Source organism: Bombina bombina, chromosome 10, assembly GCF_027579735.1.
Source record: "Bombina bombina isolate aBomBom1 chromosome 10, aBomBom1.pri, whole genome shotgun sequence".
NCBI classification, from domain to species: Eukaryota; Metazoa; Chordata; class Amphibia; order Anura; family Bombinatoridae; genus Bombina; species Bombina bombina.
In genome coordinates this window covers 96706352-96727083 of record NC_069508.1, presented here as the reverse complement: position 1 = coordinate 96727083, position 20732 = coordinate 96706352, and the positions used below count along the sequence as shown (strand labels likewise).

General features: G+C 36.5%; 1 protein-coding gene across 1 annotated transcript in view; it reads left to right on the top strand.

Annotated features, from left to right (window-relative positions):
- LOC128640826 (vitellogenin-A2) overlaps window positions 1–19997 on the top strand; it is a 37072-nt gene extending 17075 nt beyond the window's left edge. The window contains exons 23-35 of the mRNA XM_053693250.1: window positions 74–739; window positions 1412–1462; window positions 2036–2125; window positions 2213–2425; window positions 2535–2677; window positions 3445–3583; window positions 4545–4680; window positions 4770–4956; window positions 15427–15521; window positions 15619–15716; window positions 16837–16996; window positions 17400–17561; window positions 19714–19997. Of these exons, the coding sequence (XP_053549225.1) occupies window positions 74–739; window positions 1412–1462; window positions 2036–2125; window positions 2213–2425; window positions 2535–2677; window positions 3445–3583; window positions 4545–4680; window positions 4770–4956; window positions 15427–15521; window positions 15619–15716; window positions 16837–16996; window positions 17400–17561; window positions 19714–19826 (2253 nt within the window). The 3' untranslated portion in view covers window positions 19827–19997. The remainder of the gene's footprint in view (window positions 1–73; window positions 740–1411; window positions 1463–2035; window positions 2126–2212; window positions 2426–2534; window positions 2678–3444; window positions 3584–4544; window positions 4681–4769; window positions 4957–15426; window positions 15522–15618; window positions 15717–16836; window positions 16997–17399; window positions 17562–19713) is intronic.
- The last annotated feature ends 735 nt before the right edge of the window (window positions 19998–20732 follow it).

Genomic DNA, 20732 nt, shown 5'->3' with positions numbered 1-20732 from the left:
GTTGTCTTTGGACCAATTGTTAACTTTTGGGAGAAGTATGTTTATATATATACTATTATTTCTATATATACAGTCCAGAAATGGAAGCTTACATCAGAGGAAGAGACAAGACAGAAAACATCAAAACCAACAGCAAAAACATCATAATTCTAGACAGTTAGTTGATGAAATTGTAGAGGCTAAGAAACGTGGTCCATCGAGCAGCTCCAGCTCTTCTTCATCATCTTCACCCTCATCTTCTTCATCATCTTCTTCATCATCTTCTTCTTCATCTTCTTCTTCATCATCTTCATCCTCTATGTCAAACCGGAGAGATAAGCAGAGAGGACAACATGGTCATCAACAAAGAAGCTCAAGCAGTGAATCAAGCAGCAATCAGGAACAAAACAAAAATAACCAAAATCCTGGGCATAATAGAAGGGCCAAGAGTCAAAGCAGTAGTAGCAGTAGCGAAAGCAGCAGTAGTAGCAGCAGCAGTGGTAGCAGCAGCAGCAGCAGCAATCGACAAGGACATAGACACAGAGGCAAACAGAGTAGCAGCAGCAGTAGCAGCAGCAGCAGTAGCAGCAGCAGCAGCAGCAGCAGCAGCAGCTCTGTTAGAGGCAGCAAACAAAGACACCAACAACAACACCATCAGCAGCAACAAAACAAAGGAAACAAACAAACAGGCAGCAGTAGCAGTAGTAGTAGCAGCAGCAGCAGTTCAGAAAGCAGCAGTCAACAGCTGTCTAAGGACAGGGTGAGTTACACTTTATGCCTACAACTATTCAATTAGCAATAACTATATTTATGCAATAATCATCTATTGATTATTAAATAATTAACTAATAAATATGCAATTAAAGGGATACTGAACCCAAATTGTTAATTTCGTGATTCAGATAGAGCATGCAATTTTAAGCAACTTTCTAATTTACTCCTATTATCAAAGTTTCTTCTTTCTCTTGGAATCTTTATTTGGAATGCAAGAATGTAAGTTTAAATGCCGGCCAATTTTTGATGAAGAACCTGTGTTGTTCTTGCTGATTGGTGGATAAATTCACCTACCAATAAGCAAGTGCTGTCCAGTGTTCTGAACCAAATAATAGCTTAGATGCCTCCTTTTTAAAATAAAGATAGCAAGAGAACGGAGAAAAATTGATAATAGGAGTATATTAGAAAGTTGCTAAAAATTGCATGCTCTATCTGAATCATGAAAAAAAAAAAAATTGGGTTCAGTGTCCCTTTAATAATTATTAAATATTATTTAATAAAATACTTTGAAAAATGTGAAAGTGGTATCACCCGTATAATATTCTAAGAAATAAAATCTTGGAGTCTAGAAGTTTATTCCTCATGCGTTTTGATAATGATGTATTTAAAACTGTTTCCATTATGTGTTTTATACAAATCTGGACTCTTTTTTTTGTAGAAGCATAGACAATTTTACAATCTTCGCTTCAATCCAGCAAACAGACAAAAAGTAAGTTTTTAAAAATATAATTCTGTTCTATGTCCTGGACACCTCAATCTACTATTTAAATTCCCATTTGGCAAATTATAAGGTGTTACAATCAAGTTAAATACTTTGTTGTTGTTTTTTTGCATTTTGGTATGGATTAAAATTAATTTAATGGATGCTAATTAGACAGTAACAACAAATTATCTTTGCATATACATATAACATAGGACTACACCTTTTAAATATTTCTGCTGAACACTTGGGGGCATATTTATCAAAGTGCGAGCGGACATGATACAATGTAGCGTATCATGGCCGCTGCACATCGATAAATGCTGAGGGCATTTATCATTGCACAAGCAGTTCATCAGAACTGCTTGTAACCCCCCCCCTGCCGATTCACAGCCAATCAGCTGCTAGCAGGGGGTGTCAATCAACCTGATCATATTCGATCGGGTTGATTTCTGTCCGCCACCTCTGAGCAGGCGTACAAGTTATGGAGCAGTGGTATTTAGACCATTCGGAGCTTGATAATTTGGCCCCTTGAAGTTGCAGTAACATTTTCTTAAAGTTTATTTTTGATACCTTTTACAGAATACTGGTAAACAAGGTTCACAGTCTTCTTCATCATCATCATCTTCATCGTCATCTTCCAGCAGCAGAGCTTCCGCTGTACAACACAGAGTAAGTATTATGACCTATAGTATAACACCACAGTCAAATGGTTATTTCACCTAAAACACCAGTAATCATTTTTTTTTTTTTTTTTAGAGGAAATTCATGGGTGACAATAAACCCCCAGTTATGGTTATCACGGCACGGGCTATAAGAAATGATAACAAAGAGCAAGGTTTCCAGATAATCACTTATGCAGATTACTCAAGCTCTAAGCCTCAAGTACAAGCCTTTATTGTGGATATCCAAAGAACAAGCAGATGGAGAGCTTGCTTTGATGGCATTGTTGTTAATCCTCATCAAGCTGAGGTAAATATAAAATACATACATATACATTTAGCATTGCCTAACTTACAAAGAACAACATGATACCATTTTTTGCAATACAACATTTTTTTTCTCTACTTTGCATTCATAGGCAAGTCTCAAATGGGGCCAGAATTGTCAAGACTACAAGATTAAACTGAAAGCACAAACCGGTCATTTTGGTAATCAGCCTGCAATGAAGATGACTGTGAACTGGCCTAAAATTCCATCAAAATTGAAATCATTTAGTCGAAAGTAAGTTTATATAAGCAGCATCCATTCTAGATTGTTATGGGTAATCTTAACCTGCCTATCTGACAATGGTCCTTTAAAGGGACATGAAACCCCAAAAAATTATTTCATGATTCAGATAGAGAATACAATTTTAAACAACTTTCCATTTTACTTCTATTATTTAATTTGCTTCATTCTCTTGTTATCCTTTGCTGAAAGGTTTATCTAGGCAAGCTCAAGAGCAGCAGAGAACCATTGCTGCTCCTTCAACAAATGATACCAAGAGAATGAAACAAATGAGATAATAGAAGGAAATTAGAAAGTTCTTTAAATTTGTATCTTCTATCTGAATAGTTAAAGAAAAAAATGGGGTTTCTTGTCCCTTTAAGGAACATAATGAGGAATATTAATGTACATGTAGGCTTCTCTGCCCACGTTTTTTCAGGAGACTTGAACTGTTTTTCACAGCCCAGATCATAATGAATTTCCAAGGTAACTTATTGGTTCCCTTCCTTGTTGAATGCCACATTTTCCTTAACAAATCAGCTGTCAAAGACAAAATGTTAGTCTTTGACATGCAAACAACTGGGTCCTTAAAATAACTTTACAGGAAACATCACCTGTCAACTTTTAATTAAAAATTGTAATGTAATAGTGGAAATATGATCCCATTTTTATATGATTTCAGTGTCCAAATACATTTTTGTAATACAATTTCTTGGGCTCATATTGATGGTTCATTCATGTATTCATTCGTTCATACATTTATTCATTCATTTAATTTTTAGAGTCTCCCAGTTTGTTCCTGGAGCTGCTTATATGCTTGGATTTTCCGAGAAGCTAAAGAAAAACTCTCAGCGTCAAGCAAAACTTGTTCTGTCCTTAAGTTCTCCCAGGACTCTTGATGTGCTTGTCCAAGTGCCTTGGGTAAATACAGTACATACTTTTATTTTACAACAAATTATGTTACTTAAAGGGACAGTCTTCACCAGAATTGTTAATGTTTAAAAAGATAGAAAATCCCTTTATTACCCATTCCCCAGTACTGCATAACCAACATAGTTATATTAATATACTATATAATTTTTACCTCTGTGATTACCTTTAAACCTAAACCCCTGCAGACTGCCCCCTTATTTCAGTTCTATTGACAGACTGGTATTTTAGCCAATCAGTGCTGACTCCTAGGTAACTTCAAGGGCATGAGCACAATTTTATATATATGGCACACATGAACTAACTCCCTCTAGTTGTGAAAAAATGTCAAAATGCATCCAAATAAGAGGCGGCCTTCAAGGGCTAAGACATTAGCATATGAGTATACCTAAGTTTAGCTTTCAACTAAGAATACCAAGAGTACAAAGCAAAATTGATGATTAAAGTATATTGGAAAGTTGTTAAAAATGACCATTAAAGCTTATTTTAACAAGACTGTCTCTTTAATACATCAGGGATACCCAACCTTTTCAAATGAAGGACCATATTCCAAAGATGGTAAATTATCTTAGGGATTCTATGAAGCACCACAAAAGTATATACTTCTGTATAAACAAGCTTCAGCTGAGTAACTCACTAGCAAAATATCTGTCACAAATATGTAAATACACATGAATCCATTCATATATACATTAGGTCCTCACAGAAAAGGCAGAAATTAGAAAGGTGCATTGTGGCTCATGGACCTTATGTTAGATAATCCTGATATATATAAAAAAAATTGAATTTAAATTTTTTGGCATTCCTCATAGTTTAGTAATATATATATACAGTATATATATATATATATATATATATATATATATATATATATATATATATATATATATATATATATATATATATATATATATATATAATTTCACGTGTTTACTACTTATTACAATTGCAGTTTACAATGTATTACCGAGGTATGAAAATCCCAGTGTCCATCCCTGTTGGTCATCATATGCAGCAAGAAGTCCTGCAAGCACCAACATGGAATATGTTCTCAGAAGCACCACGTGTAATTATGGAGTCTTTGCAAGGTAGACTGAGTAATGTTACACATTCTACTACTTGCATACATATTATTACTAGATAGCTTTACATGTGAATTATGTTTCCTACTTCCTAGGTCAATGTAAGGTCTCTCAAAGCACAATCCAAACATTCAATGGGGTCAACTTAGCCTATGCTTTGCCTGAAAGATGCTCCCATGTTCTGGTGCAGGACTGCAGCCCTGAATTGAAATTTTTGGTGACAATGAAAAACTCCAAAGACTCCACTTTAAACAAAGAAATAAATGTTAAACTTGGCACTTAGTAAGTATAACAACTTCAGCTGGCTAATGAGCACACTGTTCCTAGCATCTGCTTCAGTATTTCTTGATTCTAAATAGTCTTCAGCAGCACATACACTCATCTAACACATTCTCCTAAAGCTTAGTAATAGTGACACAGTATGCAATATCAGTATGGTCTCAATACTTTTATTAATGAACCTTAAATCTGTATAAGTAAAATAACAAATGGCATTGCTCCATAATTTGAGATACAGGTACCAGTGGAGTTGGTTATTTGCCTCCATTTTAACACAGAATAAACACAGTGCTCTTGACCATGAGCTCCATTAATATTGTAGCTGGTAGCTAAAAAAAAAAGTTGAATTACAAATGGCTAAATGGTATTGTCTCTTTGGATAGCAAAACCACTAACCTCAACTGAAAAAACATAGAGTAAAAAAATGCCAAAATTTTGTTTATCCATTTTAAAAACAGCACACGCTGTACATGTCACACAGGAAAGAAGGGTGCACCAGAAAAGAGATCTTATGCGTTTCAGCATATTGCCTTAACCATAGATATACAATATATAATAACTATTTCTAAGACAATAGATAAAACCAACATATTTTTAAGAAGACAGTAAAGGTATATTTATTCACAGCTGCACCTAACAATTCCAAATAAAAATAAGGCTGTGTCATTAATATTCTACATTATTGGGCATTAAAACCAACAATTAACTCCTTTGAATCTTGAGGTAAGATGATCTAAAACTTGCTGGCACAGAGAGAAATCCCAAACAATATTTGAGTTTATTTTGTTTGGTCCTTATATTGTAAAGTAGGGGGTCTATTCTCTGAATTTGTGTTTCAGTCCCTGGATGTTTTCCTTTATATAATCTTTAGGGAACTTTTAGGTTGACTTGTCCAAATAGAATAAAAATTTGAGCTCAAAGCAAAGAAGATTTCTCGAATATTTTTTTGGCACCAGTCCCTGGAGATGCACATAGTTTACAAACATTTAACAGTTATTTCACATTGGACTCTTGTGGAAACAAGCATTTATGCATGTTTTGATTACTGGGGCACCCATAAAGGCAGTCATAGCGGGTAGTATTTTTTACCTTGAATAAAAGGGTACAAATGGTGGAAAATATGATTGGGAGGGTTCATAAACATGGAGAGTGATAGAAATGAGTACCCTTTGTAATATTAGTTGGCATTTTTAAAGCTGTTAATTATCTATTTTATGATATTTGCTACTTCTATCAGAAGTATGTTCAGTTAGTTTAAAATATGTATTCTTTGATATCTGACTCTCAATGAGTCAGGCACTTAGTTTTGAAAATAACAAATAATGTTGGAGAGATCAGTATGATATTTTCCTGTTGTTCATAAGGATAATCATGTTGATAAAAGGTAAACTCGTCTGAAATAATAGCCTCATATACTTTATAAACAATAGTATAACATTTATAGCTTAGCTTGTACAGATTAACTCAACATTATCTGAAAGATTTGTGTTTGTTATAAAAGGTATATGTTATTTAGGTAATTTATGTTATGTAGGCTTTTGTGAAGTGAATTTTTGGCTTTGATGATTGAAGAATGTTTCTATTCAGGGTGGGCGCTGTTGAAAGAATACAAAAATGTTTTCATAAACAGAACCCATACAGATATGTCCACTGAAAATTGTTGTTTCATATACAACATTGTCAGGATAGGTTAAGTCCAGAGTTAGACCCAAATGCTAAAATGAAGTTAGAATAACACTCTAGCACTGTGAGTATATTCCTGGACCTGACCCTGCGACAGCTGCAATAGTATACTCACAGAAATAAACTGGAAGATGATACAGCAGGGTCAGGAGAAGAACTTCGAGTAGATAAGGGTTAACCAAAAGAGTAATCCATCAAGCAATAACCGGCAACATGGAATCAGGCAGGCAGGGGTTAACCAGAAGGGTTTGTCAAACAAGCAAAGTTCCAGCAGCGTGTAATCAAGCAGTTTGGGGTTAAACAGTAGAATGGTCTAGCAAGCAAAGTTCCAGCAGCGTGTAATCAGGCAATTTGGGGTTAAACAGTAGAATGGTCAAACAAGCAAAGTCCAGCAACATGTAATCAGGCAGTTTGGGGTTAAACAGTAGAATGGTCTAGCAAGCAAAGTCCCAGCAGCGTGTAATCAGGCAGTTTGGGGTTAAACAGTAGAATGGTCAAACAAGCAAAGTCCAGCAACGTGTAATCAGGCAATTTAGGGTTAAACAGTAGAATGGTCAAACAAGCAAAGTCCAGCAACGTGTAATCAGGCAGTTTGGGGTTAAACAGTAGAATGGTCTAGCAAGCAAAGTCCCAGCAGCGTGTAATCAGGCAGTTTGGGGTTAAACAGTAGAATGGTCAAACAACCAAAGTCCAGCAACGTGTAATCAGGCAGTTTGGGGTTTAACAGTAGAATGGTCAAACAAGCAAGGTCCAGAAACGTGTAATCAGGCAGTTTGGGGTTAACAGTTGAAATGTTCAATGCCAGCAATAGTCCAGATAACAGGAAACAGGCAGGAAGGGGTTAGGAATCAAACAAGCCAGCAATTCCGATTCAAAATAAGTAATCCAAAAGTTACTTACAAGCAGGAACAGAACAAACAGGCCCCGAGGTGAGGAGACGCCGGAATAAGAAGGCCCTCTGACGTCAGCAGAAGGGGCCGAGGAGAACAAGGTTGCTAAGCACCCAAGGAAGCGCTACCGCGCTGACAGAAGGAAGCGATCAGCAGCTGAGCGATCGCGACAGTGCCCCCTCCTCAAGGACCCCTCCGGGGAACACGAACAGGTTTAGAGGGATTCTGAGCGTGGAACTGTTTGATCAAAGCAGAAGCACGAACATTAGAAGCAGGTTCCCAAGAACGTTCAGTGATGGGATATCCCTTCCAGTGGACCAAATAATATAGACGGGTACCCCGTAATCTGGAATCAAGAATATGACTGATCTCAAATTCTAAAGTACCATCCACAAGGAACGGAGAGGGAACTATACATTTGGTGGAAAACCGGTTAGAGACTGCTGGTTTAAGAAGAGATACGTGAAAGACAGGGTGAATCTTCAAGTTGTCTGGTAAAGCTACCCTGTAGGCAGTAGAACAAACCTTGGAAACAATCCTGAATGGTCCAATGTATTTGGGACCCAATTTAGCACAAGGTTGTTTGAGTCGAATGAATCGGGTGGAAATCCAAACCTTGTCTCCAGTCCAAAAAGAGGGTGCCTTCCGGCGTCTGCGATCAGCAAATCTTTTATACTTTTGAGAAGAGAGAAGAAGAATTTCCCGAACCTTCTTCCAGTGTTTACAAAGATTTCTCACTGTACGATCTGCTCCAGGAACTCCAGAACCTCCCGAAGACATAGGAAAAGTTCTAGGCGCAAATCCATAGGCTGCCTTAAAAGGGGAAGTCTGTAAAGAAGAATTGAAACGGGAATTGTAAGCAAGTAAAGCTAAAGGAAGAGGTTGAGACCAATTGGAGTGCTGATGATTAATATAGTGCCTGAGATAGGATTCAAGAGATTGATTTACCCACTCAGTTTGACCGTTGGACTGAGGATGATGAGCAGTAGAAAGAGATATGGTAACTCCAAACTGTTTGCACAGAGATTTCCAAAATCTTGAGACAAATTGAACTCCACGATCAGAAACAATGTCCAAAGGAAAACCATGTAATCTGGTTATATGAAGAATAAACAATTCAGCAAGTTTCTGGGCCGATGGTAATCCAGGTAATGGAACAAAATGAGCTGCTTTGGAAAACCTGTCTACCACAACCCATATGGTCTTGTTACCGGCAGAATTGGGAAGATCTGTAATAAAGTCCATGGAAACATGAGACCAGGGATAATACGGAACAGGTAGAGGTTGTAAGAGTCCAAGAGGTAAAGATGAAGACTGTTTATTAGAGGTACAAGAATGACAAGCTGCAACATAATCCTTGACATCTTTGCCCATGGAAGGCCACCAGACATGTTGTTTGAGTTTCCTCAAAGTATTACGCACTCCTGGATGTCCAGATAGAACATTATCGTGAGCCCAACGAAGAAGTTTTAGACGGAATTCAGTAGGTACAAATAAGATTCCAGGAGGTATGTTAAAGGATGAAGGAACGGAAGCTTGAACAGACTGTAATGCTTGGAAAGGAAATGCAGACAACTGAGCTAGAACTTTAGCAGGGCGGAGAATGGGTTCAGAATCCAAAATTGTAGAATCAGAAGCTAGAAATTGTCTAGATAAAGCATCTGCTTTCGTATTCTTAGAACCAGGAATATAAGAGAGGACAAAATTAAATCTGGAGAAGAACAAAGCCCATCGGGATTGACGTGAGTTGAGGCGTTTGGCAGTATGAAGATACAGAAGATTTTTATGATCCGTGAGAATAAGAAATGGTTGAACCGTGCCTTCAAGCAGATGTCTCCATTCTTCCAAAGCCATTTTAATAGCTAACAATTCCTTGTTACCGACATCATAATTCAGTTCTGAAGTATTGAACTTCTTGGAGAAAAATCCCACAGGAAGGATCTTGATAGAAACAGGATTTCACTGAGATAGTACTGCCCCAGCAGCAATCAGAGAAGCATCCACTTCAAGGATGAATTGTAGACTCGGAACAGGATGACAAAGAATGGGAGCAGAAGTAAATGCAGACTTCAGAGATTCAAATGCCTGTAAGGCTTTATCAGACCAATGTTTGCAATCCTGACCCTTCTTAGTAAGAGCAGTAAGGGGTGCAGTGATGTTAGCAAAGTCTTTTATGAACTTACGATAGTAATTGGCAAACCCCAGGAACCTTTGAAGAGATTTTAAGGAAGTTGGTCTAGGCCAGTCTATAATTGCAGACAGTTTGTCAGAATCCATCTTGAATCCAGACGGGGAAATAATGTAACCCAGGAAATGAATAGATTCTTGATGAAAAGAGCACTTTTCAAGCTTGGCAAAGAGAGAATTTTCACGTAACCTCTGGAGTACTAATGTAACATGATGAACGTGGTCCTGTAAATTCCGGGAATAAATCAAAATATCATCAAGATAGATAATAACGAATTGATTAAGATAGTCTCTGAATATTTCATTAACAAAATGTTGAAAAACTGCAGGGGCATTGCATAACCCAAAAGGCATAACTAAATATTCATAATGCCCAAACCTAGTATTGAAGGCAGTTTTCCACTCGTCCCCTTTACGAATTCTGACCAAATTATATGCCCCACGAAGGTCCAATTTGGTAAAGATGGAAGCACCCTGGAGACAGTCAAATAATTCGGGAATGAGAGGAAGTGGATAACAATTCTTGATTGTAATTTGATTTAGAGCTCGATAGTCAATGCAAGGACGAAGGCCTCCATCTTTCTTTTCCACAAAGAAAAAACCTGCTCCTACTGGAGAAGAAGAAGGGCGGATAAAACCTCGGGCCAAATTATCCTTGATATACTCCTCAAGTGAAACATTTTCTTGATGAGAAAGTGGGTATGTTTTACCCTTAGGTAGAGGAGCTCCTGGTAATAGGTCAATGGGACAATCAAAGGTCCGGTGTGGAGGTAATATTTCAGCATCCTTTTTAGAAAAGACATCACAGAAAGAATGATAATGTCCAGGCAAGGAATCAGGAATGTCCAAAGCTGCCACAACTGTATTAGAAGTTTTGGGAGTACTTTGAAGACACTGTTTGAAACAAGAAGATCCCCAAGCAACAAGCTCTCCTTTAGACCATGAAAAAACTGGATCATGTAATTGCAGCCACGGGAGTCCCAAAATGAGAGGAAACTGTGGGGAAGAGATTATGTCAAAACAAATGGTTTCGGAATGAAGTACTCCTACAGACATGAGAAGTGGTATCGTAGAATATTGAATGAAACCAGCACCTAAGGGTTGACCACTGACAGTAGTGACCTTGATTACTTGGCTCTTGGAAAGCAAAGGAATATGAAAAGCATTAACAAAGTCCGAATCCATAAACATTCCGGCAGCTCCGGAATCGATGAGTGCTTGAGCCTGAAATTTGGTGTTGCCAAAACGAACAGTGACTGGAACAAATAGCTTGGGATTGAGGGTAGAAAAAGATCTTTGGCTTAACTCAGTCCCTCTTTCTGGAGTTAAGCCCTGGCTTTTACTGGACGAGTCAGACAATCTTTTAACATATACCCCTTAATACCACAGTAAAGACATAGTCCCAGATTACGCCTTCTGAGACGTTCAGCTTCGGATAATTTAATAGCACCAACCTCCATGGGTTCACTTGACTCAGAGATAGAAGTATTTGGAGTAGGAAGTTTTGGAGAATGAGGCATAGGACGAAAGGAAGATCTGATAAAGGATCTTCTGTTACGGTCACGTTCATGGAGACGCTCAGAGTAACGAGCATCTAGCTTGATAGATAAGTTGATAAGTTCTTCTAGAGAATCAGGAAGATCCCTATAAACCAATTAATCTTTCAAACGGTCACAAAGACCTTTACGAAACGCTGCACGTAAGGCGCCATGATTCCACATAGTTTCAGCAGCTAAAGTCCGGAATTCAATAGCGTATTGTGCTACAGAAAGAGATCCCTGTCTTAGATCTAAAAGTCCTGCTTCAGCAGCCGCTGATCTACCAGGTTTATCAAACACAGAAGAAAATATGGAAACAAAAGTGTCAATATAATGGAGCAAAGGATCATCCTTTTCCAACAGTGGAGAAACCCAAGCCAAGGCTTTACCCTTCATAAGAGAAATTAAAAAGGTGATCTTGGAGGAAGAGGAAACAAACATCTGAGGATTATTTCTGAAGTGAAGGCGGCACTGATTTAGAAATTTGCGACAGTCTTCAGGATTGCCGTCATATTTATCCGGTAGTGGAATTCTGGGAATAGACTGTTCTGCAGGTTGTGGCGGATTAAATGCAGGGTTAGAACTGGCCGCAGGAACAACAGGTGTTGCAGAAACTTGAGAAGGAGAGAGATTATGCAAAAGTGCAGTAATTTGATCCAATTTAGAATCCAGGGATTGCAGGTGTGCAGAGTGGGTTCCAAGAAGCTGCCCCTGTAGAGCCACAGCTCTGGATAACTCACCAGGGTCCATTTTTTATGGCCTGTTTGTAATGTCAGGATAGGTTAAGTCCAGAGTTAGACCCAAATGCTAAAATGAAGTTAGAATAACACTCTAGCACTGTGAGTATATTCCCGGAACTGACCCTGCGACAGCTGCAATAGTATACTCACAGAAATAAACTGGAAGATGATACAGCAGGGTCAGGAGAAGAACTTCGGGTAGATAAGGGTTAACCAAAAGAGTAATCCATCAAGCAATAACCGGCAACATGGAATCAGGCAGGCAGGGGTTAACCAGAAGGGTTTGTCAAACAAGCAAAGTTCCAGCAGCGTGTAATCAAGCAGTTTGGGGTTAAACAGTAGAATGGTCTAGCAAGCAAAGTTCCAGCAGCGTGTAATCAGGCAATTTGGGGTTAAACAGTAGAATGGTCAAACAAGCAAAGTCCAGCAATGTGTAATCAGGCAGTTTGGGGTTAAACAGTAGAATGGTCTAGCAAGCAAAGTCCCAGCAGCGTGTAATCAGGCAGTTTGGGGTTAAACAGTAGAATGGTCAAACAAGCAAAGTCCAGCAACGTGTAATCAGGCAATTTGGGGTTAAACAGTAGAATGGTCAAACAAGCAAAGTCCAGCAATGTGTAATCAGGCAGTTTGGGGTTAAACAGTAGAATGGTCTAGCAAGCAAAGTCCCAGCAGCGTGTAATCAGGCAGTTTGGGGTTAAACAGTAGAATGGTCAAACAAGCAAAGTCCAGCAACGTGTAATCAGGCAGTTTGGGGTTAAACAGTAGAATGGTCAAACAAGCAAGGTCCAGAAACGTGTAATCAGGCAGTTTGGGGTTTACAGTTGAAATGTTCAATACCAGCAATAGTCCAGATAACAGGAAACAGGCAGGAAGGGGTTAGGAATCAAACAAGCCAGCAATTCCGATTCAAAATAAGTAATCCAAAAGTTACTTACAAGCAGGAACAGAACAAACAGGCCCCGAGGTGAGGAGACGCCGGAATAAGAAGGCCCTCTGACGTCAGCAGAAGGGGCCGAGGAGAACAAGGTTGCTAAGCAACCAAGGAAGTGCTACCGCGCTGACAGAAGGAAGCGATCAGCAGCTGAGCGATCGCGACAAACATTTTAGAAAGCAAAGGATGAAAGTTATGTGAGAACTGAGGAACTCTTCTGATGATAGAAGCTACCGGAGAAAGTAAATACTTCTCTTGATAAAAAAAATTTGAAGGAATTAGATTAAAATAGATGATGGACCTCTTCAGATTGCTGAACACAAAGCATTTTCCTTTTTTCATATTTTGGTATCCAAGGAACAGAGAAAGAAGTTTGAATTTAATAATCTAAATCACATCAAGCAACATTTTGCTCCAATAATGTTTAAGACTCTATATACCATTTAAAAATAGTTTTTTATAAGGAAACATCTTGTTAAGTTGTACCAATTGTCTTCAAGTCAGCTTTCATGAGTAAAGCTTCTGAGACGTTTGGGTGTCTTATATTTATTTAAAAAAAAAAAAAGAAACATTTACAGGCTCGTTTCTGTAATGTGATATCCAACTGCTGATGTTTTGTGTCATTTTCAGTGGCATAAAATTCGGCAGTTGGTTCCAAACAAGTTGTCAGAAGGCTTGGAATGCCCAAATACGTAATACCCCCTTGTATGGGAAGATTAGCAGCTTTAGCAAAGACGTCCTTGGCATCAGGTACATAGAGTAGTTGCCTTAGGAACTGGCAGGATTTGAAGTCTCAGTGCTTTATTTTGTTGTTGAAATACATACTTGGACAAGAATGACCCTTCAAATTTTTGGATTATTTTTGCTTTGTAGTTTTACAGGGCAGTACAGAAAAATAGAATGGCTTGTTATCTTTGGTATTAAAGATGAAAAAATGCGCGGACTATAGAAAAATAAACAGAAAAATTAAAAGGTGGTAAAATGTTTTTTTTAGGATATTATCTTGTGTACACATTTTTGTGCTTAAAATTGTTTGTTTTTTAGACTATAAAGTTATTCTTTTCAATTACATTTTGGATGGCTTTTGCTATGAAGACTTGGTAGTTGTGAGTTTCTGATTATCCATCAAAGATGGTTTGCTTTTTGGGGAATAATGTCCTGTCTGAGAATTAGAAAAATTATACTTTCCATATGTCACTCTTAAAGGTATCATATGGAATAAGGATCTTTGGTTGTCAGTATTTGAATTGTACTATGTTAATGTTTTAGATTTATTGGATCATTTATTTCTAAAAATATTTATTTAAAAACAAAAACTTACAGAATAGTAACTCTGCATGCTGGCATAAAATCCTATGGTATCGTTCAGAAGTAATTTAAATATGGATGGCTCAAACCCAGTGTTTATAGGTCTGAAGTTTTATGGAGATCAATGGCAAACATACTCATGCATTTAAACAGCATATTGTCAGAAAGACTCTACAGACAGCAGTTAAGATGAATAGCAAATATATGGCTTACATTTTCCTGTACTTTTTGATAGGTCTGTTTTAGCTGCAGGATAGTGAGATACATAGACTAGTTCTTTGACAGTGCTTGTAACACTGCATACTTGAAGACCATTGATGTGCAAGACAGTCCTACAAAAGCCAGAAAGGGGTCACATTTTAAGTATAATCACTCTGGCTTACCAATTACATAAGGAAAAAGATGCCACATTGCAGTAGTACTTGTTTCAAAAACCATATAATGCATGGTTTACACACTCTGTTACTAACAAAATGGTAGATGTCTTTTCTTGAAAGGAACATCATTCATAGCTTGTTTTTATTATATAAATTTAAACGGGGTGGTTTTATGTTATTTAGCTCTCTTCAATCTACATCTGGTCATATGGATCCATCCACTCCTCATATCTACTTAATTATTTAAAATGTCTACTAATTGGGCTATGGATTTTTGTCAAATCTTCATCAGTTGAGTGAGGATACCGGAATGACCAGATGCCAGGAAAGGGGGCGAGGCAGGCACATAAACAAAACAAAAATGTTTAAAAAGTAAATTGACCAAAATTTGCTTTTAAGATGTCTTAAATTATTAAAAACTTTGGGTTCTTCACTTTCTAACAGGTAAGAAGACTAGGAGGGTACCTGTCTAATTTGTTGTAGGACAAATAGCAATTATATATAGAGCAAATGTTTGTAGGTCCTAAGAATCAATGAGTACTTCTACACTTCTAATAGAGTTCAACTAATACTTTCTGAATGGTTATTTTGCACTGAATACACAGTAGCCGTTAGTGCCATACAATATCACCACAATTCATCTAACTACACCGATATCTTACCCTTTTTGGATTTTTAACCACAATATTACTGACTAGCAACAAAACACTAAACAATATTACTATGGTTGACTTATATAAATATACTGTATATCTTTTATATATTTGTATCTGGTTTTAATTGCTTAATACTGATATATATTTGTTTATGTCTATGTAGTGACATCGACTTATATTATGTAGAGAACAATCTGAAAATGAAAATAAATGATGTAGAGTTATCTGAAGAAAACCTTCCATATAGATCACATGCTGGTAAGAATTCAAAGAACATTAAACAGTTTAAGCATTAAAAAGAATTATCCTAAGGATATGTAATTAGAGATAAAATATGATCTTTATGTGTTTTCAGATCCATCTGTCGAGATTCTTAAAGAAGAAACTGGTGTGACTGTATTAGCCCCAAACTATGGTATTGAAGCTCTTCATTATGATGGTGAAAATATCAAGGTACTTGTTAATAACATAAAAGTCCAAGGGGGAGATTTAATAAGCAGTGGATGCTTTTTATCCGCCCGTAGTTTCCGGCGATCTGGAAACTGAAGTGAAGAAGCAGGGAAGAAGCAGCTTGTGCAATGTTAAATGTAGACAGCGTATGCTGTTGGCATTTAGCGATGCCGGGCCGACATTATTAGCTACAGAGAATCGTGTCCGCTCGGCGTTTAGTAAATTGACCCCCAAGCATCATATTTTTATTACGTAAAATATACTTTGTTGGATGAATGTTTTGTACAGGACAATTTTATGCATGGTAAAGGATCTTTCATAAAATGATAGATGTCTGCAGATATCTATTCTGAGTATGTTACATAGCTTAGTTTGAAATGGATTCTGTTTTAGAAGCAAAGGCACACATAATTTAAAGTGATAATGGAACATGTATTTGCTCATTTGTGTACTACTTCGCAGCAGCATAAGTTTCAAGATTCAAGATCCTGATTGGGCAATAAGTCTCATCAAGGGATGAGTTATGTTAAAGTTCTAAATTATGTGTGTCCTGTGGCATCCAATAAAATACATTTTACTTAGAATTTGTATGTTTTCTAATTGTCCTAAGTAAACTATAAAATGGATTCTGACACACATAACTACCACAAAACCTATCTAGTTTTCCCATACACATATCAATAGTGTAAGCATAATTAATACATTGGATTGTCTTCATACATATTTTAGGATTATTTTATTTTTAATAAATGTATTGTATTTGTTACTACTCTATCTCATGGAAGGCATCAGCTAACATTTTTGTAAAAGGTGCCATGGAGAATCAGTCCATCACACCCTACTCATCAACTTCATACCACATTATACCTCTTACTGCATGTAATTTTTTCCATTAACTTCAAAATTTTTCATTAATATATATATATATATATAAAAAAATAAAAAGTACATGATGAAAAAGTCGTACTTATTCAAATCAGTAAAGAAAATATTTATTAAATACAACAGGTCAAGATAATTATGGCCATGAATTTGTCAATTATTGTTAAACTATCATTTTCACTTCCTTGATTCTAGACTAATGACATTTAAAATTCATCAAGCAATTTTTGTAAATATATAGGTAAGAACTGCTATTTGGATGAAAGCCAAGACCTGTGGATTATGTGGTCGCCATGATGATGAAAATGAACAGGAGTTCCAGACACCTGATGGTTATGTTGCTAAAGATGATGTGAGCTTTGGTCATTCATGGATTCTGAATTCAGAAAGATGCTCTGAAGGTATATAAAGTATATGTACTGCTGCAAAATGTATCTGTAATATCTATCTATCTATCTATCTATCTATCTATCTATCTATCTATACATACTGTATACATCTTTATTGTCTTTTGAAATACCAGACATTTTCAATTTCACTTTAGTTACTAGAATTTAAAAAATATTATTTTAATAATAAATAACCACTACCTAGGATATAGTAGAACCTCTTGAACTTGGATACAGCAACAATGAGAAATGCACTTGGTGAAATAAATCTGTTTAATTTAGTTTTTTATTTGTTTCATTTACTGAAAAGAATAATGTATAGAAGGATAACTGCATGAAACATTCTTACATTTTAGAGTTTTCAATTAATTATATCATTTAATATTTACGTACAAATTATTACATTCTTTTGTAGACTGCAAAGTTAAGCACTCTCTGGTGAAATTTGACAAACCAGTAGGACTTTATGGGGAAAATGCAAAATGTTATTCTGTTCGTCCAGTTTTACAATGTCTCAAGGGATGCTCCCCAGTTAAGACTGCAGAGGTCACTACTGGTTTCCACTGTCTTCCTTCTGGTAAGTTTAAAGCTGCATTAATTCCCTAGACAATTATATTTATGTTGTTACATAGTATTGTAGTTCAACAACTTGTTTATGCATGCCTTTTTCTGCCCCATAATGTCTTGCTTTATCCCAGGTAGCCGAATGGTTAAATATGGCTAAATTAGAAAGTGAGAAAGTTACATTTAATGGGAACATGTTGAATTGCAGGAAGATATAATGGTCTATGGGGCCTATTTAACAAAGGTCTATCGGACCTCATCCAACAGTGCGGATCAGGTCCGACAGACCTCGCTGAATGCGGAGAGCAATACGCTCTCTGTATTCAGCATTGCGCCAGCAGCTCTTGTGAACTGCTAGTGCAACGCCGCCCCCTGCAGATTCGCGACCAATCGGCCGCGAGCAGGGGAGTGTCAATTAAGGTGATGTCTGTCCGCCTGCTCAGAGAGTATATATATATACTGTATATAGTTTTACCCAGATGAGGACTAAAAATATTTCACCAACAGAAAAGTAGGTCTATTTCCAGGTGAAATAGCTTATCACATAATATATCTACAAAAAGTTCCATACATTTTATTTATTCTTTTAGTCATAATCCACCTTTAATAAATATTTATAAAATGCTACAAAACAAAAGTTATACAAAATAAGAATAACACTAGGATTAGGACGTTTTTCATGTAACAACAAAAACAAGTAAACAACTTTGACAAGAAATAAAAATACTTAGTCAGATAATGTTAACAGGGCACACGGAAATCATGAAGGAATTCCAATAAGCTGTCTTATTTTTAAATGATCATATTAATAGATAGTGAAATATCCTAATAAGATTAAGAAATAAAAAATTAAACTGAAGTATCTAATCTAAAAAATCAGATTGTAATGGTTGTTTAAGACTTATAAAGTATTGATCTCAAGTAGTTGACATAATGGCATAAATATCCATCATACATTTTAATTATTAAAGGGACATAATACTCATATGCTAAATCACTTGAAACTGATGCAGTATAACTGTAAAAAGCTGACAGGAAAATATCACCTGAGCATCTCTATGTAAAAAAGGAAGATATTTTACCTCACAATCTCCTCAGCTCAGCATGAAGAAATGAACAGCAGCCAATCAGCATCAGCAGTGCTGAGGTCATGAACTCTTACTGTGATCTCATGAGATTTGACTTAACTCTCATGAGATTTCATAGTAAGCTTCCTTTACCTGATTGGTGAAATAATATGAGAGTGCACAATGCTCATCCCCTTAGCTGTCCCAGGACAGACATACTAATATGCTGCTTAGAAATCCTTTACAATGGGATGTGGCTACTGAGGAACTTTTGAGGTAAAATATCTTTCTTTTTTACATAGAGATGTTCAGGTGATATTTTCTAGTCAGCTTTTTACAGCTATACTGCATCACTTTCAAGTTTTTAAACATTTGGGTATTATGGCCCTTTAATTCATTATTATTTATTTTTATTTGTAGAAGAAAAACTGATAAACTTATTTTCAGTGCAATAGGCCTGAAATTGTAGACACTTTAGTTACTATTCATACGAACGGTTCATAATGAACATTTCCTAGTCAAATATAAACATACACTACAACACAGAGAATAATCATTAGCATAGAAAAGAGGTTTAGTCATATAAGTCTAAAACATTAGTCCATTTGCAGTTAATCTTGAGTTGATTCTTGTACTTAAAATGTTGTGCTCTTCATTAAACGGTCATTCCGGTCGAAATGTAAATGCACATTAATCAATTACATGTGTGAATAGAGACATATTTTAAATATACATGTATTGGCAAAATTGCTTCTATTAAAAGTTTTAACTGTTTTAATGATAACAAGTTTCTCTGCACGTGCATGTGAAGCATAGCTAGATATTCTCAGTGCACCAGCATTGTAAATACTGCAGTTGCTCAGAGTGCCAGTGGGGGCTTGTATTATATCAGCAATTAACAAATGGAGTCATTATCCAATAGTACAAGCACCTTAGGCTCTCTGAGTAAGTGCGGTGCACGGTGCATACTTAAATACACTTCTAAAACTGAAATACATCCATGTGGATTACAATTTTGGCTGGACTATCCCTTTATTAAGCAAGAGATTTATGGTCATTTTGGATTATTTGTGGATTAACGTAACTTCTCTCTTGCAGAAGCAACTCTTGACCTGGCTGATGAGCAAATTCACCTGGATAAATCTGAAGATTTCTCTGATAAGATTCAAGCTCACACAGCCTGTTCATGTGAATCATCCCCATGTGCATAAAAGACAATGCATTTTATTCTTTCTCAGGAAGACTGCATAGATTATATTGTAATTTTCTAAATATCGGGAAGCTGTTAATACATAATCTGTGTACGTGCGTGATTTTTATTTGAGGAATTATCAAAAAACCCCAACAATCTATATGTTGTAATATATTGCATTCCAAATAAATATTTGCATTTGAAAAAGAATTTTACAGATTCAGTATTTATTCTAAATTCATACATTTCTTGGTGCATTGTCTACATCATGTTTTATCCACAAACATAAAAGAAGTTTATTTTAGTGCACACATCCAACATGCAATAATTAATACTGTATTAATAATAATATTGTCTATAGAAACTACACTTTCATAGGGACATATTGAGAATAAAAAACGATGAATTCAATGTATGCATATGCACATGATTTATACACCTACCTACCTACTATGTAAGTCCCAGGAACACCTTTATTCCAGCTGAATTCCCAGACCAGATATTTACCCATGTTAAATTCACCACTTTATGCACAGCTATATGCACAGCTATATGCAACATCAATCCTTAGACCAGATGCATACAGATCCTAATGCCAGACATATATCAGTGTCACACCTCAGGCTAGTACATAGCCCCTGCAGCCTTTAATTCTACCTAAATTGCTGCATCACTGAAGACATATCTGCCCTGCAGCCCCATTGTGCTAGAGTATGCCAATATCACAAATTGGCACAGTCCAAGTGGTACAGCACAAAGGTAGGTAGGTGGTGCAGGCTGTAGGGGTACCACAAAAAAACCCTAAACTTGTAATATAGTCCAAAGAAGACAGCAGCACTCACCAATTATGCAAAAGATTCCATCTTTATTGGGATATTCAAAGAATACAAGACAACGTTTCGGACCCTATAATATCATACATTGG